The sequence below is a fragment of the Anabrus simplex genome, chromosome 3 (genome assembly GCF_040414725.1).
Source record: "Anabrus simplex isolate iqAnaSimp1 chromosome 3, ASM4041472v1, whole genome shotgun sequence".
Classification (NCBI taxonomy): domain Eukaryota; kingdom Metazoa; phylum Arthropoda; class Insecta; order Orthoptera; family Tettigoniidae; genus Anabrus; species Anabrus simplex.
This window is the reverse complement of record NC_090267.1, coordinates 362,463,825-362,489,270: the sequence shown is the minus strand read 5'-3', so window position 1 is coordinate 362,489,270 and position 25,446 is coordinate 362,463,825. Positions and strand designations below refer to the sequence as shown.

General features: G+C 39.7%; 1 protein-coding gene across 4 annotated transcripts in view; it reads right to left on the bottom strand.

Annotated features, from left to right (window-relative positions):
* LOC136867343 (myosin heavy chain, embryonic smooth muscle isoform) overlaps nucleotides 1-25,446 on the bottom strand; it is a 543,017-nt gene that overhangs the window by 228,210 nt on the left and 289,361 nt on the right. For all 4 annotated transcript variants that reach the window (XM_067144510.2, XM_067144513.2, XM_067144511.2 and 1 more), the window contains exon 12: nucleotides 23,076-23,137. In XM_067144510.2, the coding sequence (XP_067000611.2) occupies nucleotides 23,076-23,137 (62 nt within the window). The remainder of the gene's footprint in view (nucleotides 1-23,075; nucleotides 23,138-25,446) is intronic.

Below are 25,446 nucleotides of genomic sequence, written 5' to 3'. Positions count from 1 at the left end.
TCCATCGAGTTCATTCCTAAATTAGCCTTTATCTCCTCATTCTGAGCACCCTCCTGCCATTGTTCCCACCTGTTTGTACCAACAATCATTCTTGCTACTTTCATGTCTGTTACTTCTAACTTATGAATAAGATATCCTGAGTCCACCCAGCTTTCGCTCCCGTAAAGCAAAGTTGGTCTGAAAACAGACCGATGTAAAGATAGTTTCGTCTGGGAGCTGACTTCCTTCTTACAGAATACTGCTGATCGCAACTGCGAGCTCACTGCATTAGCTTTACTACACCTTGATTCAATCTCACTATTTAACCATCCTGGGAGAACACACAACCTAAATACTTGAAATTATCTACCTGTTCTAGATTTGTATCACCAATCTGACATTAAATTATGTTGAATTTCTTACCTACTGACATCAATTTAGTCTTCGAGAGGCTAATTTTCGTACCATACTCATTGCACCTACCTTCAAGTTACAAGATATTAGACTGCAAGCTTTCAGCACAGTCTGCCATTAAGACCAAGTCGTCAGCATAGGCCAAACTGCTTACTACATTTCCACCTAACTGAATCCCTACCTGCCATTTTATACCTTTCAGCAGATGATCCATGTAAACTACGAACAGCAAAGGTGAAAGATTACAGCCTTGCCTAACTCCTGTAAGTACCCTGAACCAAGAACTCATTCTACCATCAATTCTCACTGAAGCCCAATTGCCAACATAAATGCCTTTGATTGATTTTAATATTCTACCTTTAATTCCATAGTCCCCCAGTATGGCGAACATCTTTTCCCTCAGTACCCTGTCATATGCTTTCTCTAGATCTACGAAACAAAAACACAACTGCCTATTCCTCTCGTAGCATTTTTCAATTACCTGGCGCATACTGAAAATCTGATCCTGACAGCCTCGCTGTGGTCTGAAACCACACTGGTTTTCATCCAACTTCCTCTCAACGACTGATCGCACCCTCCCTTCCAAGATGCCAGTGAATACTTTGCCAGGTATACTAATCAATCGATAGTTGTTGCAATCCTTCCTGTTTCCTTGCTTATAGATAGGTGCAATTACTGCTTTTGCCCAATCTGAAGGTACCTTACCAACACACCATGCTAATTTTACTACTCTATGAAGCCATTTCATCCCTGCCTTCCCACTATACTTCACAATTTCAGGTCTAATTTCATCTATTCCTGCTGCCTTATGACAATGGAGTTCATTTACTATCCTTTCCACTTCCTCAAGCATAATTTCACCAACATCATTTTCCTCCTCCCCATGAGCTTGGCTGTTTGCAACACCACCATGATGATTTCCTTTTACATTCAGACGATGTTCAAAATACACTGACTGACAGAGCAAATGCAACACCAAGGAGGAGTGGTTCGAAAGGGATGAAAGTTGGGGAAAAAACAGAGACGGCACGGACGAATAATTGATGTTTATTTCAAACCGATATGCAGGTTACACAATGTGCACGGCATCGACTCAGTAGGATGTAGGACCACCGCGAGCGGCGATGCACGCAGAAACACGTCGAGGTACAGAGTCAATAAGAGTGCGGATGGTGTCCTGAGGGATGGTTCTCCATTCTCTGTCAACCATTTGCCACAGTTGGTTGTCCGTACGAGGCTGGGGCAGAGTTTGGAAACTCCAATGAGATCCCACACGTGTTCGATTGGTGAGAGATCCGGAGAGTACGCTGGCCACGGAATCATCTGTACACCTCGTAGAGCCTGTTGGGAGATGCGAGCAGTGTGTGGACGGGCATTATCCTGCTGAAACAGAGCATTGGGCAGCCCCTGAAGGTACGGGAATGCCACCGGCCGCAGCACATGCTGCACGTAGCGGTGGGCATTTAACGTGCCTTGAATACGCACTAGACGTGATGTGGAATCATACGCAATAGCGCAACAAACCATGATGCCGCATTGTCTAGCGGTAGGGCGCTCCACAGTTACGGCCGGATTTGACCTTTCTCCACGCCGACGCTACACGCGTCTGCGGTGACAATCACTGACAGAACAGAAGCGTGACTCATCGGAGAACACGACGTTCCGCCATTCAATCATCCAAGTCGCTCTAGCCCGGCACCATGCCAGGCGTGCACGTCTATGCTGTGGAGTCAATGGTAGTCTTCTGAGCGGACGCCGGGAGTGCAGGCCTCCTTCAATCGAGTGGAAATTGTTCTGGTCGATATTGGAACAGCCAGGGTGTCTTGCACATGCTGAAGAATGGCGGTTGACGTGGCGTGCGGGGCTGCCACCGCTTGGCGGCGGATGCGCCGATCCTCGCGGGCTGACGTCACTCAGACTGCGCCTGGACCCCTCGCACGTGCCTCATGTCCCTGCGCCAACCATCTTCGCCACAGGCGCTGCACCGTGGACACATCCCTATGGGTATCGGCTGCGATTTGACGAAGCGACCAACCTGCCCTTCTCAGCCCGATCACCATACCCCTCGTAAAGTCGTCTGTCTGCTGGAAATGCCTCCGTTGACGGCGGCCTGGCATTCTTAGCTATACACGTGTCCTGTGGCACATGACAACACGTTCTACAATGACTGTCGGCTGAGAAATCACGGTACGAAGTGGTCCATTCGCCAACGCCGTGCCCATTTACCGTTTGCTACGTGCGCAGCACAGCGGCGCATTTCACATCATAAGCATACCTCAGTGACGTCAGTCTACCCTGCAATTGGCATAAAGTTCTGACCACTCCTTCTTGGTGTTGCATTTGCTCTGTCAGTCAGTGTATTCTCTCCACCTCTCCAGTGATTCCCTGGGATCTATTATGAATTCACCTGAATTACTCAAACCACAGTTCATTTCCTTTTTCCCTCCCTTCCTAAGATTCTTTATTACTGTCCAGAAAGGTTTCCCTGCTGCTTGACCTTGCCTTTCCAGGGTATTACCAAAATCTTCCCATGACTTCTTTTTGGATTCAACAACTATTTGTTTCGCTCGGTTTCTTTCATCTACGTACCAATCCCTGTCTGCCTCGGCCCTTGTTTGGAGCCATTTCTGATAAGCCTTCTTTTTACGTTTACAGGCTGCTCTCACTTCATCATTCCACCAAGATGTTCGCCTTTTCCCATCTTTACACACAGTTGTTCCTAGGCATTCCGTTGCTGTTTCTATTACAGCATCCCTGTATGCCACCCATTCACTTTCTATATCCTGAACCTGCTTACTGTCTACTCTTCGAAACTTCTCACTAATCATATCCATGTACTTCTGTGTAATTTCCTCGTCCTGGAGATTTTCTACCCTTATTCGTTTGCAGACAGATTTCACTTTCTCTACCCTAGGCCTACAATACTTAATTCACTACAGATCAGATAGTGGTCTGTATCATCAAAAAATCCCCGGGAAACTCGTACATTCCTAACAGATTTCCTGAATTCAAAGTCTGTTAAGATTTATAGTCTATTATGGATCTGGTACCCCTAGCCTCCCATGTGTAGCGGTGAATAGCCTTATGCTTGAAGAATGTATTCGTAACAGCTAAACCCATACTAGCACGGAAGTCCAGCAAACGCTTCCCATTCCCATTAGCTTCCATATCTTCCCCACATTTACCAATCACCCTTTCGTATCCTTCAGTTCTATTCCCAACTCTCGCATTGAAATCGCCCATTAGCACTATTCTATCCTTGCTGTTGACCCTGACCACGATGTCACTCAAGGCTTCATAAAACTTGTCAACTTCATCCTCATCTGCACCCTCACATGGTGAATACACGGACACAATTCTAGTCCTAATTCCTGCAACTGACAAATCTACCCACATCATTCGCTCATTTACGTGCCTAACAGAAACTAAGTTGCGCGCAATGGTATTCCTGATAAAGAGCCCTACCCCAGACTCTGCCCTTCCCTTTCTAACACCCGTCAAGTACACTTTATAATCTCCTATCTCTTCCTCATTATCACCCCTTACCCGAATATCACTTACTCCTACCACATAATGATGCATCCTCTTTGCAGACTCAGCCAGTTCTACCTTCCATAAGCCCCATTAATATCGATAGCTCCCCATCGAATTCCATTTCGTTCGCCAAATTGTTTCCAAGGAGTCCCTCGCCTGTCAAATGGGAGTGGGACTCCATTACTCCCATAGGTCCGAGGCTTGCTTAAAGGAATTTATTCATAAAATGGTGGTGGTGGGGGAAGTACAGTCAATAAAATATGAGACAACTAAATATAAAAAAAGGAGTACCTTGCCTGCAGGTAATTTGAGCTAGGGTGACCAGATATTCAGACACAAAAAGCAGGACCTTATTACAAACAGGGTCTAGTCACGAACTTAAATTGCCGATATTTCTCATTCCTTTCAAGCGATACAAAGCATAAAAACCATACAACAAATTGTGTACCATTACTCACTACAGCATGACAAAACTTCAAAACACACTGATTTCTAGATGTTATAACAAATGAAGTAATGTATTTCAATAACAATTTACCAAATTTTATTAACCTACGAATCTATTATTACATTTGTTTAAATTGCAACATATCAATCACCACTGATCCGTATTTGGGGCAGTTGCCCAGGTGGCAGATTCACTATTTGTTACTTACCTAGTCTTTTCTTAAATAACTGCAGAAAATTAAGAAATTTCTTGAACATCTACCTTGGTAAATTATTCTAATCCCTAACTTCCCTTCCTTAAAGAAATATTTCCTCAATGTGATCCTTCCTACTTTTAAAAACACCACTCAACTTTTAATCGTCAACAAATGTCAGTCCACGCCATCTCCGCAACGACAGCTCGGAACATATTACTTACCTTTCAATAAAGCTTTTAGAGTGTCCATCTTTTCAATACAATATGGTTTTTATTTATGTTCCGAGGTTTCTGTGGAACAGCAGAGGTGAAAGAAGGTGCGGGCGGGAATAGGTCTCAACTTACGAAATTAAAGTTAATTTAAAATTTAACAAAGGTAATATTTTCTTTTCAAGATCAAGAAATAACAAGTACACCAGGCACCCAGTAGCATATCAACAAATTAAGAAAGTACAATTACAGTTTGTTACTGGAATTGGGCTTCGAGCCCGACACTCACGAACCTTGAGCTATAAGCCCAACTTTACCTATATACCAAGTTCAAACAAAGGGGCAGAAAACCCGAATCATGCCAAGGAGCACTGGCTCCTGATTACCATATTAGGCCTCCTCGAGGCACACAGAAACCAAATCTAAGAAAGAGCAAACCCGCTCTCAAGGTTCAAGCCCATCAAAGGCCACAACAAACTATACTTCAAACGGCCCTCAAGGCATACCAAGAACAGGGGTAATAAATACCCAACCTACTGGGCCTATTCAGTAAAGAAGCAGGTTAATTACATGGCCCAAAATACCAACTTGACTGGAGACGTAACTTGCACTCCTAATACACTTTTAAAACCTACTTGGCACTAGGCCGCATACACAAGGGCTAATCCCATACTAAAGAGGTGACTTGTAAAAGAAGACTATTACATTAAGAGAGGAAGAAACGGTTTTGAAAACAAAGTCACCTCAAAACAATAGGAGTGGGAGCTCGAGAGGGTTTAGCACACTCTATCCCAATTTATAGTTAAAGAGACGAAATTTTACCGAGTGTCTATTACATTTTAAAAATAGGTTACATGAGAAAAGTTTCGAACCTGCCCCGAGGGTTAAACTGCTGAGCTAGCGAGAAATGAAGTTATTAAACGGCCATTACCTAATGGATGAACTGCTGCCCGAAGAAAGAGGCGCTTCCCGCCCCCTGCTACATAATCACACAAGGAGAGATGTTACTGAAGTGGCGAGGAGACCAGAAAATCAGCAGTTTTTAAACCCTCGTGGAACATTCGAGACCTTTCATGAATGATAGGACACACCCACAGCAGTTTATTGGTTACAGAACACAGTTACAGAGCAGGTTGGGGAAGAAAGCCCCGATTGGCCGAAAATTAATTTAAGAAATTCGGGATTGGCTAATTTCAAAACTGGCAGAAAGAAAGGATTAACATTGCCAACTCTCAAACCACAGAACAAAATTTAGCAAAAACAAAACTTATGAATGTTAAATTTCTTCAGGACAGTTCATTCCTTTACACCAGAGTGCGTTATTATAGTTTTTGTAGAGACATCTGTTAGAGAACGTCCAAATTTCTTGATCCAGCGGAAACAAACACAAGTCGAAATAGACACCGTTCAGACACTGCAAAATTACCAAATTTACTGTGGTGACATCTTTCGAGAAACCATTGGATTAATATAGTTTGTTAAAGTTCAGGCGTTCTCCTTTAGAGGAGTTTAAACTGGCGCAATATTTGAATTTGCATTGTGGAGGTGTACCACCCGGTACAATTTACATAAAAACTTTACATTGTTAATGTCTTAACGGGACATGTTTCGCCCATATTTCTGGGCATCATCAGCCGTTGTTCCTACGCTCAACGATCAAAATAGTCAGGTATTTGTTTCCTGATAAAATATTAAAAATTGTCATGCTAACTTGGATAGTGTTTGATAAAATACATTTTTGTATACATATATGATTTGTGGAGATATACGGCTGTTTTGAATCATTCTAAATGGTGAAACGTGCTATATATAAAAAACATTGATATTATATACAATTATTCTGTTTAAAAAGCAAGTCTACACTTTCTGAACATTAGATAAAACATCAAACTGCTACGCTTTATAACTTATTGGATGACATTAGTTTAAATTGTTCAGTCATTAATGTCTAATGAGCATGTTGTTCTGGTTGATTGGGTGTGTGATCTTAAATGTCCAATTTTCGTGCTCTCATTGGAATATTCTCGAACTTCAAAGTCGCCTTGGGACTTAACTTTTTCATGCGTATTTGTGAAATATTATATGATCGATTGGAATGTTACATTTAAACCTAGGAATTTCAAGTTATGTGGTTAAGCTTATTTTTAATATGTATAACTTTGCTTTCTCAACGATGCAGGTGTTTCTACATTCAACCTGTTTTTATCTCCTCGTAAGATGTGTATTATTTAATGCAACACCTTGTGTAAAAAACTGGGTTATATGAAGGAGTTATATCATGTTCAAAATCATGCTTTCACGTCTCTGCACAATATTTAAAATAAAATTTTACCGTTGGTCTTTAGAGCTATTGTTGAGAGTGAAGGAGAATTTCCTGTTGTGTATGTTTATCAGGAACTCAAGGGAGACTACATTAGTTAGTCGGAACATAGAAAAAATGATGAACTCTTCTCAGAAGAACTCTTAAGGTTTCACTTTACTTTATCCTGCCTGCTGGCTCTTCAGAAATGTTCTGTGCGCGTGTGTTTTTATATTCAGGAATCATTCAAGAAGAACACTTTCGCACTGCAAGATGTGTGGTTAAGGTTATTTTTAATATGTATAACTTTTGTTTTCTCAACGATTCATTTGTTTCTATATTCGTCCCTGTTTTTATCTCCTTGTAAGATGTGTATTGTTTAATGTAACGCCTTGTGTAATATAAATGCCTACATCTTGCCTATTTCCCACATTTTGGCTGATGATGACGCAAACACAGCGTCGAAACTAGTTCCAAGTGCAAATACATGTTATAAATAAATATAACATTTTTGTATTGAAAAGGTGGACCGTTTTAAGTTTTCCTGGAATGTTACATGCGATGCTTAAAATTGTGGAGCAACATGCCACCTGTCAATATGGAAGTTCGAAGCGGGGACTTCTCAAAGTCGTTAACGACAAAATGTTGTAGTCTTGTTGCTTAAAATTGCTGGTTGATGTTAGTTGATTGAGAGTTCCCTCTCTTGCGGCTGGCTTGCTCTGGTACAATACAACACGGTTTTTATTTACCAAAAAAAAAGTTAACTTTTTAATGTCGGAAATCACCCAGAAAAAATTAAGCTGCTTTTCTTCGGATATTTTCCACTTCGCAAATGCAATGTTAGACGTTTTTTCATTATATATATTGGATCAGGGTCCTGACCCACCATGGATTAAGTTATTTTTAGCTGATGATCCTCACTAAGATTGAGCGAAACATGTCCTACTTGTAATTTCTATTAATGCCTATATCCTAAATATAAAGGACTTTTGTGTATTGGAAAGGTGGTTTTATTAATATAATAACTTCTTACCGAATTATGTGACGCTGAAACGACAATAACTCATCGTAGACACAAGGAAGATGCTGTGAAATTGAGGTACGCCTTCGTACGCTCAATCCATTTCTTTTATAAAAATTACAAACCCATCCTCAACTTGCCTAAAACCATTCCGATGAAAGTTCCTTTGCGATCTCTAATGCCTTTAGCTGACACATTTCAGTTGATGCACCATATCCCAATTCCTGCCTTTCTGCGACATATTCATGAAAGTTTTTTACAATTTCTGGAAACTGAATGGTCAGTCCACGAAAAGCTCCACGATCACCACTCCATGTTAATAGCACATTTTTCTTCTTTATCCAATTGCAAATACACGACAAATCAATATCGTATTTCCTACCGGCGGCACGATTACCAATAATTTCGGCTTTCCAAAATACATTCAGTTTTTCACTCGCAGTAAACAATTGCAAACGCATTACGGAATTCATGTTGATACTCCAAGAACGTGCATACGACTGACGCCAAGCGTGGAAGTAGCGTATGCCGAGAGCGGAGAGAGCATTGTTGGCAAGCTGCGCAGGAGGTGATGACCGATTTATGCGCATTAGGAAAGATAAATTTCTCAAAATTTTAGATAAGACCCGCACTCAATTTTGGAAGCGATATTTTCGAAAAAGCAGTGCGGGTGGTATTGGAGATTATACGGTAGTCCATAGCGATGATGTATATCATCATCATCATTTCCCTTTATCCAGCTGTAGCCGGGTAGGGGCAAATATGGTTCCTCCCCCTTTCTTCGGTCTTTCCACCACTCCTCCTCCAACACTGTGTCCCAGTCCAGGTTTCTTTCTATAACGCTGCGTTGAACGGTATCCTTCCATCTCAATCATGGTCGTCCATGGCCTCTCCTTCCTTGGATTTGCATTTCCATCACCTTTTTTGGCATTCTTTCGTTGCTCATTCGCTTTATGTGCCCAAACCATCTTAGTAGGCTCTTCTCTATTCTATCATTCATTTTTTCCACTCCAATTTCTTCCCGGACTTTCTCATTCCTTATTTTGTGTTTTCTACTCTTCTGTATCATACTCCTCAAGAAATTCATTTCGCCTGCCTGTACTCAACTCTCATCCTTATTTGTCATTGTCCAAGTTTCTGCTCCGTAAGTTGTTATGGGTACGTGATATATCTTGTACATAGTATCCTTTGCTTCCATTGGCATATCTTTGTCCCATAACATGTTTCTTACACTATAATAGAAACAACTTCCAGCTTGAATCCTTTTACTAATCTCAGCATCCAGTCGAGCATTCTCCATTAATTCACTCCCCAGGTATTTAAACGTTTCCACTACTTCCAGGGGCTTGTCTGCAAGTATAATCTGACCTTTCGCTTCTTTCTCCCTCTAGTCATAACAAGAGTTTTACTCTTTTCTACACTTATTTTCAATCCACATTCTTCGATCTTCCCATTCACCACATTCAACTGTTCTTGAACCTTCCTGTCGTCTTCTCCCCAAATCACAATATCATCTGCAAATAACATCATGTTCATTTCTCTTCCTCCATATGCTGCTATTGCTGTTCTCATGATGTCATCCATTACTATTGTAAACAGGATTGGTGATAGAACACTTCCCTGTCTCAGCCCACTAGTTATTTTGAACCAACTTGTCCTGCCAACTTGTGTTTGGACGCAACTACAACATTCCTTATACAATGCCATAATCAACTTTATTAATCCCTGTCCAATTCCTTTTTGCACCAGACTGTCCCAAACTTTCGTCCTGGGGATACTGTCATATGCCTTTTCAATGTAAATGAATGTCATCACCATATCATTCGCGTACTCCCAATGCTTTTCTATTAGTTGTCTCATAATGGAAATGGGCTCTGTTGTTGACCTTCCACTTCTGAAACCAAACTGATTTTCCTGTATCTGATTCTCAACCCTCAATCTTATTCTACTTTCCAGTATCCTTTCCATTATCTTAGCAACATGGGATATTAGAGTAATTCCTCTGTAGTTCTTCAAAACTTTCTTATCACCTTTCTTGAAAATTGGGATGAGTATTCCGTATTGCCAATCCTCAGGGACCTCCTTATTCTCCCAGACATTCCTGAGAACCCAGTATGTCCACTGTAGACCTACAGCTCCAGCTGCCTTTATCATCTCCACTGAAATGTCATCTATTCCAGCAGTTTTTTCCATTCTTCATCTTTTTTATTGCCATTTCAATTTCATTCATTGTAATTTCTTTATCCATTTCTTCACCAACTAATTGCCTTTCCTGGTCGTCCATTGAATGACTGTCATCCGTTCTTATGTTCAGCAGCTTCTGAAAATACTCTATTTCTTATTTCTACTGGCTTTGTTAAAATTATGCCACCTTCATCCTTCACTGATCTGGTGTTTACTTGATCTCTCTTTTAGTTTCTCAAGATACCATACAGTAATTTCTTGCTGTCCTGCGTATCATCTCTCAATTTCTGTGTGAATAGGGCCCAGAGGTCCGTGGATCGGAACCACGCTCTGCTACCAAATGTTACCTCATAGCGTGTACAGTGGTAACACCAAACAAGGCGCAAACACAGTTAAAAGGGGAAGGTAATAGCACAATACACAATATAAGAAAACACTACACACTCGGAAAAACAGTAGCTGGCATTACGCGCGTCTCCAACAAAACATGTACGTAAATATCAGTAGGGCCAACTAGTGAACAATAAACCGGGAAGGTGAAAGGCTGGGAACCTACCAAAGGCATGAACATGGCTTAGATTACATAAAATCAGCTTCATGGTCCGTATCGCACTTCAATAGATTCACAATTAAGTATTTATTTTCCACCTAGTCGATACAATGATTGCTTAAGGCAATTTTTAATGGTCAAAAGTGGTACGTGTTTCGTATATTATCAACATCTTCAGCCACATAACACTGTTTAGATGAAAAATGTATAAAATTGAAAAAGTAATGCTTTAGAGGAAGTGTCCTTATGTTAATTTTAAGGACACATCCTCTAAAGCATTACTTTGTCAATTTTATACATTTTTCATCTAAACAGTGTTATGTGGCTGAAGATGTTGATAATATACGAAACATGTACCACTTTTGACCATTAAAAATTGCCTTAAGCAATCATTGTATCGACTAGGTGGAAAATAAATACTTAATTGTGAATCCATGGCTTAGATAGCGGATTCCGAAAATAAATCGCCGTGATCCTTGGATTTGAAAAATATTTACAAAATAATTTTACCAATACATTCCAAATACAATTCCAAGTTACGAGCTATAAGTTCAGTGATATACATAGCTTATTTCGTAGCAGTGTAAATTCAAATTTCAAATCAACTATACATCTAGTTACCAATGCAGTTATACAATGCAAATTTACAGTGATGTGAAACAGGTTATCCAAAATCTAGTGTACCTCACGTGATACAGAACTACAATCTACATATTTTAGTGAAACAAGAAATAGGAATGTCTCGGAAACGAATAGGTAAGCCCAGCTGAAAAACTAAGGCGTCATAAGTAACTAATTTGGTGAATCTAGGCGAGGTTAGGGCAGGCTCCTGTATGAAAAGCAAATCGGAACATTACCGAAATTTTAGCAGGAACGGAATTCAAGAGTGCTTACCCGAGGAGAGTGCCATCCCGGAAACCGGGGGACGCTAACCAGATAGGCTGCTCGCAGACAGATAGACAAAGACCGACAGAATTCAGGACACAGAATTCATTCGAACATTGCCTCGCTAACTATATATAGGAAATTCCGGCCTTTGGGGCAGCCAATCAGCGTGCACGAGTTCCCTATCGCCACCTAGACCCACCAATTACAACCTTACTTTCGATCGCGAACTTTCACTAACATTCTAGAATACGCCTGATCGCGAATGTCGTATTTCCAGAACAGTCAGAAATATTTTCTAGAATACATTACCCACAAAACAACACATTCTGTTCCATAATTCATGTAATTTTCTGGATCCTTCCAGGAAATATAGAACAGAATTCTACTATTTACAAATGCCTATGTTACAATATTATACAGTACAGGTTAGGTCATTAAAAATAAAACATATCGTATTTTACAAATAGAGTCTTAAAAAAAATACATTCCAGTCGCACTACATAGTTCACTTGTAACACCTTTCCTGGTCGTCCATTGAATGACTGTCATCCGTTCTTATGTTCAGCAGCTTCTGAAAATACCCTCTCCATCTATTTCTTATTTCTTCTGGCTTTGTTAAAATTATGCCGCCTTCATCCTTCACAGATCTGGTGTTTACTTGATCTCTCTTTTTGTTTCTTAAGATACCATACAGTAATTTCTTGCTGCCCTGCGTATCATCTCTCAATTTCTGAGTGAATAAGGCCCAGCTTTTCCTCTTTTCTTGCTCCACTACTTTCTTGGCCAAATTCTTTGCCTCCACATATTTTCTTCTACTTTCTTCAGTCTTAGATGTTTTCCATGCTTTCCATGCCATTTTCTTTTCCTTCACTTTAATCTTTACCCTATCATTCCACCAGTGTGTTTCTTTGTCTTTCACATTTCCTGATGTTCTACCACACACCTTTTCTGCACATCCAACCAGTGCTTCCTTACATCTTTTCCATTCCTCTTCAACATTCCCCACCTCTGTCCTGGGTACCAAGGGTATTATTTCCCTTTGAAATTCTTCTTGTATGCCTTCCTCCTTCAACTTCCATACTTTAATTTTTCTCTCTTCTTAATTGGGGTTTTTCAATCTTTCCAACTTTCAATTTTCCTATCACAACTCTATGATCTCCACCAAAGGCTTCTTCAGGCATGGCTGTTACATCTACAAGGTTCTTCCGGTGTTCTTTCTCTATGATTATATAATCAATCATGGTCTTTGTTCGTCTGTCTCCCAAACCATACCTTGTAATCTTCTGACTGTTCTTCTTCCTAAACCAGGTGTTTCCAACAATCATTTGATTCCTCATGCAAAAATCCACCAACAACTCGCCTTCTGGATTAACATTTCCATATCCAAAGGGCCCTACATCATCTTCCTTTCCTTGTCTTTCCATTCCAACTTGTGCATTTAGATCTCCCATCAATAGTACTTCCTTATCTTCTATCTGTCTCTCCACTTCCTCTAAGAAGCCCTCTAGATGTTCATCTATGCAACCAGTTTGTGGGGCATACAACTGAAATAGATCTTTCACGCCATTTTCAAACTGGAGTCTCATCATCATCATCCTATCGCTGACGTACTTTGTATATTCCACATATTCTTGGATTTCTCTTCTAAGTTAGATGGCCACTCCATTTTTTGGTTCAGGTCCTCCGCTGTAATACAGCCTGTATCCTTCCCTCAGACGGATCTCCCCTGTACACCTCTTCTTGGTCTCGCACAGTCCAAGTATGGCTATATCTTTTTCTATCATGAAGTCAATCAGTTTTTCTGTCTTTCCCGTCAGTGTCAGTACATTTACTGTAGCAATTTTGATGTAGTTTGGTGCTGGTTGCCCATTTTTCACAGTTCCCCAGCACCTGAAGAGCTGCGCGTCGCTTTTAGCAGGGGACGCCCTAACCTTTTCCGAGGCACCATATCTGCTTTGTCCATATAGGCTATTGTTACGGTGGGCTCGCCACACCCAAAGGCATTTTATACCTACTGCCAGGTTCAAAATTAGACCGCCCCTAACATGGAGACAGACACCTTTCGTAGCCGCTCCTCTGGAGTACAGACGCTACGGGTATGCCCCTTCCGCCATCTCCGTTGAGGTCTTCACTCGTAACCCTGAGCTGGGACCCGTACCAGATGTTACACACCGGGTCAGTGTGCTCTGGGACTCACATAGGCAGGGCTAATGATGTATGTATGTATGTATGTATGTATGTATGTATGTATGTATAATTAGCACTTGTTCAAGTGTGTGACGAGATGAAAAAATAGGCATAGCACAGCATCCTTCACAGTATTATCATACTACATGCGTTGAAGTTATAAACACTGCAAGATAATGCAAGTCCCATGCTGGTAAAAAAAAAAAGCGCAGAACAGACTTACCCTTATATGTTTCATCGCTGCTCTCTGATGACAATGAGCCCTCACATTCAGAAGAGTGGGGTTCTTAGTCGTCCCATAAGTCGACATCCTTGAAACCATTGAGCGAGTTGGATATTACAGTTTTTTTCTCTAACTCTTCATAACCATTTCACATGAAATTAAATTCCTTTCCTACTATCCACAGGCACATTAATTCTAAACAAGGTCGAAGAATCTTGCCTCCTGGAGTGAATGTGTGCCATTGCCCACTGCCACCCATTTCGTATAAAACCGGCGGATATGATCCTTAAAAACGAATGTTAATTGACGCATCTAAAGGTTGTTATAGAAACGGATGTCAGTACACAGTTAATACCATGTCTGTTCTACCTTCAAGAAGAGAATCCTTGACCTCTTGCATGAGATGTTGCCTACAGCTATCCACTACTAATCAGGATGGTAGGTGAAGTGGAGCACCACAGTTAACATGGAACTCACAGTGAATGTTGTCGGAGCCTAGCCATGGAGTTATTCTGGAGCTCTGGAGGGCCATTGTAACTTCATTTATGCTGAATGGTGATGATAACTTCAGTACAAAGGAGCACAATCTTTGGAAGTTGTACATATTTCTTCTGATTAATTTCGGAAGTGCTTCATCTGATTTACCTCTGGAAATCTGTATGATTATATCAGCTATTCTATCTGGTTTGACTTCTTCAGATGCCTTCTGTTTGAAGGAATGGCCTCCTAGCCTGTTTACAAGAGCCCAGGCTATTTAGCTGCTTCGTCTTCTTCTTGTGCCTTCTCCATTACTGAAGGATGGCCACAATCACAGCGAAGTCTGTACAAAGGTCGGCTATCCTCATCGGTCTACTAGAGTCTAGTCCTGCCCACTCCCGTAAGTTCCTCAGTCAAAAGCATTTCCTTCAACCATGAAATTTAGATCCTCAACTGTTTTTGTCCAGCCCCCTATTCTGTCTTCATCTAGAATGCTAATGAGATAGTTACCAAAGTACTCGTCATGTATGCCTATACACTAAAAAGCAACTATCGCCGCCTTATTCTCTCTTTCTTTAACGGCTGATCATTGGTGCTAGTCCGACTCGTTGGCTGAACGGTCAGCGTACTGACCTTCGGTTCAGAGGGTTCCGGGTTCGATTCTCGGCCGGGCCAGGGATTTTAAACTTAATTGGTTAATTCCAATGGCCCGGGGGCTGGGTGTATGTGTTGTCTTCATCATCATTTCATCATCACAACGCACAGGTCACCTACAGGCGTCAAATAGGAAGACCTGCACCTGGCGAGCCGAACCCGTCCTGGGATTTCCCGGCACTAAAAGCCATACGACATTTCATTGGTGCTAACTTGACTAGTTACATATTGAAATTACAAGATATAACCATCAACAAACTAAGCTCAATGTAAGTGTGATCAATAATGGAGAGGATTCCTTACCCAAATAAATGATCAATCAAGGTATTCAAAATGTCTGTTTTCAAGCTCAATGAGGACTTAGGGAAATAGACACACACTCTCTCACCCTCACTTCTATTAATGTTAATAATACCGAGCTCGATAGCTGCAGTCGCTTAAGTGCGGCCAGTATCCAGTATTCGGGAGATAGTGGGTTCGAATCCCACTGTCGGCAGCCCTGAAGATGGTTTTCCGTGGTTTCCCATTTTCAAACCAGGCAAATGCTGGGGCTGTACCTTAATTAAGGCCACGGCTGCTTCCTTCCCACTCCTAGCCCTTTCCTGTCCCATCGTTACCGTAAGACCTATCTGTGTCGGTGCGACGTAAAGAACTAGCAAAAAAAAAAAAATTAATGTTAATATATTTCTGTTTATATTTTGATACACGCATTACTATAACCGTACTCTTCCATGTTTTCCCTGTGTAAATAATTCAATTCCCTTCTTGAAATTTGTTACTACTTGTTGGACTGAAGAAAAACCACGTTGTAATAATACAACAAGCAAATATATTACATGTACATATGCTATAAGTCAATAAGAATACACAAAGGCTAAGTCGGCAAACAGTACAAAAGTCATGCCGAAACAACGTTAGATTATGTTGATAACAAAATTTTCTTCCATTTCAATGGATCTTTATAACGGAGATAATGTTGCTGTTTTTTCGGAAAAGACCTTGCAGATCTTTCTTGCTTATTATACATGCTTATTATACATCATAATTGTATTCTATACATATGAATCTGACGAAATAAGACCATATTATTAAAATGCTGCATGCGTCACTTAACACCAACTACGTTATTAAATGCATTACTAGAACATGTCACAATTGGATGGAGTTCTGCAACAATAGACTAAGCGCCATTTTATGAAAATTGGGATTTGATTTTAGCACTATCTTGTAGAGGAAAGCTTGAACTACTTAAAATAAATTCCCCACTGTCTTACAAGAGCGCATTAGTTCTTAGTAAACTGAAAACCTAAGCAACATAGCAGGAATCCGTTAAACTGTAAATTGCATCAGTAGACTATGCGACATTCCCTTTTGCATCATTAGACCAAGCACCTCATTCCTCTTATTGCGTTGTGGATGACAGCGAGGGAGCCCGCGATTTTGATAGTGCTAATAAGTTATTGGCGTGGTGATACATTGAGTGGTTTATCAATGTGACGAAGTTCAGCGATGTATCAAGTACTTCCGTAAGTAAGGAGAAGGACAATGCTAATAATGAAGCTTTCTAAAATGGTTACGTCAGATAATCATTCTAGAAGAATTTTGTAAGGTTAGTATCAAAATGAGATTGTTGTACGGTATCTAATACGGTAGTCTGCAATGTAAGTAATATTTCTGTATCAATATATTTATCTGAAGAAGCTGCAAAGGCTTCACTATAACTGTGTTTTAACATGTTACGCTTGGTAATAAGCGCCAAATCGGTGAATTCCAGATCAGAATAATGAATGCAGTGACTTTGCACATATTTAGCACGCCCTCAAATTTCAACAGAGTTTATACACTGCAGAGCACTACGTAAACTTAATGAGAAACTGCAGGCGGAAAAGTCCCATTGTTGTTTGCCAGATGGAAGAAACTTTGTTCTTCAGTTCAGCAAAACTTGAAAAACTGATTGTGAATGGGAAAACGGATGGCCACAGTTGCAAGATAAACTAGCTAAAACTGAAAGAAATCCAGTTCTTGAAATCACAGCCGTTCAGTATGTACGTCAAAACTAAATTTGATGACGAATATATGGAAGTAAATCTAAATAAATCCAGACTGGGACGACCACGGGAAACTAAGAGTTCCTTTAATCAGGCAAATGAAAAACCTATCTCTAAAGCCAAACTTGGAGACCTTAAGTCACTGATGCACCTAATACTAGCAGATGCCAAACAATTCTACAAGACACATCAAGGAGATTCTGACATCATGGATGGCATAGATGGATTCAATGGAGATCCTGATTTCGAGATTGAATGAACTGAGAGTAACAATCTTATTTTGTTGTCCAGTGTCTTATATGAATTTATGGGAGCAAATATTTTAATAACATTTTCTGTTCCTGTTCTGTTTGACTGAGATAATTATAATTCTATACTTGCTTCCAGAATCGCTTTATTTTTCTTGGAATGAGGTAATCATAACTACATATACGGACCTTCATATCCTTTACCCTTTACCTAGTTTAAGGGACTGTCATTCTGATGATTATGATGATGATGACGACGATGCTTGTTTAAAGGGATCAACGTTCCCTAATCGTACGAGAGACTGCCATTCTACTTAGCAACTAATGTGTGTCTAAAGCAGAACAGAACTTACCCACAGGCTTGCAAATATCACGTCAGTACTGTACTCTCAGAATATAATAAGCCTATTGTGAAGGAAAATTCCATAAAGAAATATGCATTGCATCGTATAATCTACAATGGCTCACTTCTTACCATTTGTACTTGACTCAGCTCAACTGAAATTTGTCACATCAATCAGTGGTCATAGCAATGACTTTAGGGAATAGCTCCCCTTCTAGAGCTTTTCCATCTAAAACTTTAACTATATGCTGGAGCTGTGGCGCAGCTCACGATGGTTCAAGCACTTAGCACAGTAGGTGATTGAGGTTTTAATCATGACTGCGGCCACATATTTTTTGAAATCTTACTCGGTAGATACTGGACTGTAAGGGGTTATTGGTGTAGCATTGCGATTCATTATCGCATGTGAGAAATACCTTAAATTGCATCAGTATGCTAAGCACCATGTTTTTCACGAAAATCTATGAACTGTGAGTATAAAAAAGTTGAAATTTGGTGAGAAGGTACAATCTATTATTCTACAACACCAGGAATACCATGTTTAACAAAAGTAGTTTGCTCTAATTTACATATGAACCTAAACGCGAGTATCGCAAACCCAACTTTGATGCATAACGACATCCAATTCTACTTACCCGGTATTACCCAAACAGATTTATAATCCTACAGAAAAAGAGAATATGCTTTACTTATACCCATAAATGTAACACTAGTGATTTTTATAGTATAGCAGAGGAAATACGTAAATCTCGCAAGTCACAAAAACAACCCACATGACTACATAGTGTCAACGTGCAAGATTAACAGTAACTGTAAGACGTATCCGCAAGTAGGGCCCTTAGGTCCTTAAACTGTACGGTTAGCGACACTAAATCGAAGACAACAGCAAGAAAATAACTATAAATCACTACCTTCAGTATCAACGCAGGAGAAACAGTACGATTGTACCTTTAGTGCATAAGCTTACATGGCAGGGAGTACACTATACTTCTGTCTGACCACTTAGTAGGAAATTTCGATACTGAATCTCAATGGTATCCCGCTAACCATGGTATACTCGTATACTGTTTTCGAGTTCTCTTGGGTGTGTAGTTTATTATTATAATTTTTTTGTTTAGTTTGTTTCTTAATACCTTCCAGTCAAATATTCGATTGTTATCAAGGGTGCCAGTAATCCTTCACACATTTCTGTCAAGACCATGAGAAAACTAGTCCCAGTCAGCGATCGAAAAATTCTCAGGTACGTGTGATGAATTTTCAATGACCAATATTAACATTCCTACTTCTAGAATGATAAGCTAGTGCTGACTGTGGAAGTTTACCCAGGGTGAATCGAGTGCCTGTATGCAAGTGACCGGGAATTTGTAACTCTACCACTCAGCATGTCTCCAAAATAGACTTAAAAGAATCTATCTTGCAACACCATTTGTATGATTACTTTAAAATGTCTTTTTACAGTTCTCCTGTTTAATACTCTTTTTAATACATCAAGAATTTCTTTTCCCTAGTTCAGAATGTTTTGGTTTTGTTCTTTTGTTCATAGCAAATAGCATTTATATTTGTGCATTTAAGTTTTAAAATTTTAACCTTTTCCGGTCTTTTCATGGCTTATTGCAACCGGTCCAACGTCGACATTATGTTTCGTTCTAAATGAGAAGTTATTTATCGAAGTTCTTTGACCTGATTGTGGTTGATCGATATCCCTGGAGTTTCTAGAACTAATTTTTGTACACAAAAGAAACCGTTCTGTTATCTCTATGGATATAATACGAGATATATGTAGCCGTGTGTTGTCATGGTTACCCGTGGCCTATCAGCTGTGTTTACAGTGAGTAGTGCTGCACACGTGTTTTACTAGGCGTGTTTATCTGTGAAAGCGAATTGTCTCGGTTGAATTTGCAATATAAAATCGGCAAATATGAATGAAGAAATACGTATGCACGTTTATTTAGACAGCAGTGACGATGATTAGTTATTTGAATTAGATACAGAGTTTAGAGAACTGTCAAGTGAAGATGAAGGTGTAGTTAGCTCCAGCATTGCAAGTGAAACTTCAGCAACTGGACCTGTGTGTAAAAAAAGCGTGGAATGATCCCGGACCATCATATGCTGTTTCCAAAGATTCAGAATAGGAAGTTCCAGAGACTGCTACAAAAGCATGAAGACACGCGAATGTAATGGGCCAGGGTGGAGGAGGGGATACGGCACACAGCAATGATATCGCTTCTCAGGTCAGAGTTCATAATTTCAGTAAAAGTGATGCTGAACATACTTCCGCACATACAAATGGGAATGCAAATGGCAATAGTGTTTACCGGAATGTAACATTTCATGATAGTGAGCCACCTAGACTTATTCATCAACTCAGAAAACTAGAGGACCACAGGTTCTGCCTAGCTGCATCACTCTACTTCAGTTTATTATGTTGTTCTTTTCTCCGCTCTGATGACGAAAATTATAATGGAAACTAATTCCTATGCAGTAGGATGTACGGTAATAATAGTATAGTTAAAATTACTAATTAAAATTCTGAGTATAATCTGACTAGGTAAAAATGTGCAAAATTAATTTGGACCAGACTGTTGGAACATGTGACAGAAAATTGGACTGCAAAGGGTTAAATTACAAATTTTCACATAGTTTTGTAAGCCTTGTCAATCCTGACAATAACATATGAATAGTAACACAGTATTGGTTTCCACCTATTCAGTACTAATACGTATTTACAATGTTATAAATTAGATGGTTGTTGTTGGTCCGTACTGAACTGAGAATAACCATGTAATTTATAACATTGTAAATACATATTAATACTGAATAGGTGGAAACCTTTACTGTGTTACTATTCATATGTTATTCTCAGTTCAGTACGGACCAACAACATGAAATTCATAACCCTTGAGAATCCTGACAATCTCGAAAATCAAGACAGTAAGAAAATAACCAAACCAATATAATTTTTCTTACTTCCATTACCAATGGGGATGCCACAGAGGCCCATAAAAAAAATTTTAAAAATTAAAAAAACTTCAATTCAGCTTCTCTTATACAAGAAACCTGATATTTGTTTATATTTGGCAGTTGAAAAGGCACTACTTCCATGTCTATGGATTTCATGATGATCCATTTCACTATCGAATAACTCGGATACTTCAAGAACTTCTGCAAAAAAGACAGCTGTCAATTATAACATGCTTGAATAGGTTTAATTCTAAACCCAATAAAAAAAACCACTGATCCAAACTCAAACAGCATTAGCACGTGGTCACCAATACCCGACGACTGCTAGCAATATCCCCGAGAGTTTGCTAATTATACCTGCTAACACGTTGTGCTACACAACTAATGACTTTACTCCATCTATCCCTATGAACGACCTGCATAAGCAAAAACATATCAGGAAGAAGAAGAACTATCCCTAGTCAGTCATAGGTCAATTACAGCATTCATTAATGACAATGGATTCTTGCTCATCTTCAAAATGACTCTTTTTTTTTTTTTTGCTAGGGGCTTTACGTCGCACCGACACAGATAGGTCTTATGGCGACGATGGGATAGGAAAGGACAAGGATTTGGAAGGAAGCGGCCGTGGCCTCAATTAAGGTACAGCCCCAGCAATTGCCTGGTGTGAAAATCAGGCAAATGCTGGGGCTGTACCTTCAAAATGCTGATGCCACTCTTAATACATCTGAGATGATCGCTGTAGATTCAATGCACTCCACCACTATTAACCCATTGCCTTGCAATGACGGAAATTTCCGTCATTGTCCGCGGGTTGCCATAAATGCAATGACGGAAATTTCCGTCCACCCTCTTTATTGCTTTGTTGACGTTTCCAAGGATACATATCGATATTTATTTGCAATCCCAACATGTCTAAGAGATGTTGGTAATCGTATTTCAGCTATCTTTGCCCTTCAGCTACGTATTTCGCCGCTAAAGAGTCTAAATACGATCGAGTAAATTGCCGCGTAAAGCTTTAGTGAAGGTAAAGTCAACGTCATGGCCGAGTCGGATGAAGCTCAAATATTACGTTTTTTGGAGGAAAGCGATGTCAGTGACAGTTTTTCCGGTGAAAGTGATACTGAATTACTTTCAAGTGATGTTAGCATTAGTAATTCCGAATAATTAGATGACATTATTGAAGAAAATGAAGACGGGAACGCAGGTGGGCGTGTGCATAACCTAGAAAACTGAACGTGTACACAAACAGACAATGTACCAAATAATATGTGGTGTAATCTTCTTGCTACCACAAAGTTCAGTTCTCCAAGCCCCATAGTTTTTCTTCTGCTGAAAGAAGGTATTGATCCGGTTTGTCAGTCTTGTATTTTTGATTATTATTATTATTATTATTATTATTATTATTATTATTATTATTATTTCCTTATGTCCAACTAATGAGCGCAATTAAACTTATTTAGCTGATGTCGTTGACTTTTCCTTCTCCCAAAATCTCTTCATCTTCTCACTGTGGCTTTTCTTGCGAGGTCTGCTATGACTGCAGAGGAAAAAATCCCAAGGGAAAGAACAGGGGTGAATCCCGCTATGAATGTGATAAGTGTAAGGTGGCACTGCATGTATATGAGTGTTTTAAGATCTACCACACTGTGTTGAACTATTGTTAGAATGTGAACTGTGTTTCAGTGTGTTAACTTCCTGTAGCAAAAGTGATCTCTTTTAAGTCAGATTAAATTGCAATCAATGTATATTTATTTTCAAGAAAAATTGCAGTTCAATGGGTTAACACTGTGAAAAGCTGGAGAATGTGTCTTCACCCAACTGTCACAAAATTTAAGTTTTGTACTCTGATCCTATTGATATTTCGTACTTCACAGTACAAACACAACACTAACGTGCACCACAGTTTTGCCGTTAACCGACAACACCATTCAAAATATTGAAAGGACGGACGGATAGTAGGATACATTTCAGACACGGTCACTTGGTTTAGCAGGTGCAACCCTCCCACCCCCTCCCAAAATTTTGGATACTTTCCCTTCAACTTCATTTACAAACAAACTTCAAATACCAAAGAAAATCGGCATTTCCCAAAATAACCAGTATATCAACATTCCTCCAGTCCCCTCCCATTTTAAAAATGGGAAAATTCATTAAAAATTTAAGTTAAATCAGAACATGGACAACTTACAAAAAATCATACATAACTTACGTTTTCATATCTTGGGTAGTGACGCCTTCATCTGTGGTTTTCCTCCTTCGGGTAATTTTTACCTACAATCAACAAGAGAACACTAATAATAATGTGGAATATAACACACATCAGAAACTACTATTACTATCAGAATCAATGACTTCCCATTTTCTGCCACACCATTTCAATACTAACTTAAGAGTATGGCTGACTATCAAGGCACATGGTTATGTCTCTCTCTCTCTGACTGAAATATTCAAAAAGCCTTTAACTGCAGAAGCACTCAAGTAGACATGATGGGTTGCACAGGACAGTCACGACTGACTAGAGAAAAGCATATGGAATGTAAAGTACGTGTAATTGTCCATTGTAAGGACAGTGCTACCAACATCGGTGGTTTCTTACCGAATCTGGAGGGTTTTAGACAGGGTTGTAATTGGCAGTCAGAGGTTTTCGAAAGCCAATGAGGAGATCTTTATTTTGAGTATCCATCTGTAAGGCTACAAATGTGGCAATGCAACAAGAAATGTCTATAAGAAAACTCACCAAATAATAATAATAATAATAATAATAATAATAATAATAATAATAATAATAATAATAATAATAATAATAATAATAATATGGCCTTGGTTGCTGGGTGCAGGCATTTTAATTTTGACACCATCTAAGCTGCCTGTATGTCAATTATAATGTTTAATTTTACTTTGCAATATAGCAGAGTAAACCAAATCTCAACTGGGCAATGTATGTAGGTTTCCATTTTTGTAGGGACAACGCCAAAAGTGCCACCAGAGATCTTTCACATGCCAGCACCATGTCGCAGAGTGCTGAATGGACTTTTCTAATATTTCAAAAATCAAACTACCTCTTCTGGAATTCAAAACTTTTTTTTTTTTTTTTGCTAGTGGCTTTATCTCGCACCGACACAAATAGGTCTTATGGCGACGATGGGAGGAGAAAGGCCTAGGAGTTGGAAGGAAGCGGCTGTGGCCTTAATTAAGGTACAGCCCCAGCATTTGCCTAGTGTGAAAATGGGAAACCACCAAAAACCAACTTCAGGGCAGCCGGCAGTGGGATTCGAACCCACTATCTTCTGGATGCAAGCTCACAGCCGCACGCCCCTATCCGCAAGGCCAACTTGCCCAGGGAAACCAAAATCTAGGGCTCCAGAGGCTGACGCTCTACCGCTCATCCACAATGACGACAATGCAGAGTAAACTAATAAAAGCAACCGTTATAAATTCCATTACTACAGAAAAAATCCTCATATCCAGAATAAAACTCATTGCCCTGATGCATGCATGTCTTTTAAATTTAAGCTACACGTTAGTTACCAATACTGTTAGCTTTCTCATTGAAGGTAAGTATAAGAGTCAAATTTTAGACAAAAATCTTTGCTTTCCAAAACCAGTCTTCAGCCATGGACAACTTTACGTACGCCTTTCATAAGGGAGACCACTTAGCTCACTACCTGCTGGCTGGCGAGGGAAAAAAATTTAGTACTGATGGTGACTGCCACGAAATTTAGCAGAAATTGTTCTCGTCTTGAAAGGAAATATGAAGGCAAAAGCAAGTGCATGTTTAAAAAAAAATCACCACTTACTTACAAAATTGTATACACTTCACAATTGTATTTCCTAATCATAGAACACCTAGCGCATAGGTATTCTAGATGGGATGATACTACTGTAACATTTTGAATCTGACCGACTAACTGAACCACTCCTTGCTATTGTCTTACATCATACTGGCTGAGTTTCTATGCTGATGAACAGTTAGGACTAGGAAAGGATAGGGAAGCAACGAAAATAGGCAACAATAGAAAACCATCTTCAAGGCTGCCAACAGTGGGATTCAAACACACCATATCCCAAATGGAAGGTCACAACTACGAAACCTAAACCTGCAGACCAACTTGCGCAGTTTGTACTGTTCTCTAACTCAGAAACCAAAAATAACATTGATATCTTTTCCAGGGATATGAGAATATATGATGTAGGATTCGACATTGAATTTTTTCTTTTACAGTAGTACATGGGATGTGCAACAAAATTATTAAGCAATACTAAAATACACAGTTCAAAAAAATTAGGGGAGCATGTTTTGTAACGTCTGGAATGTGAACGTTAATTTGGTAGATGGGGTACCAATGGTCGTACAGCATACCTCGAGACCTTAGCTACTCAAGGTATGTCAAATCAAAGTTATACTCCATCTGTAGGCGTAGCCATGCATTAAAATGGCAGGCGACACCTCAAAACAAAGTATATCGTGGTGCGTCCGTGTGTTGTTGTGAGGTACACAGACTACTGCGGTCATTTGAGCACGTTGTACGTCAACTAGCGCATCCCATAAGATATCATAACGGAGTTCAAGTCGCAACGGC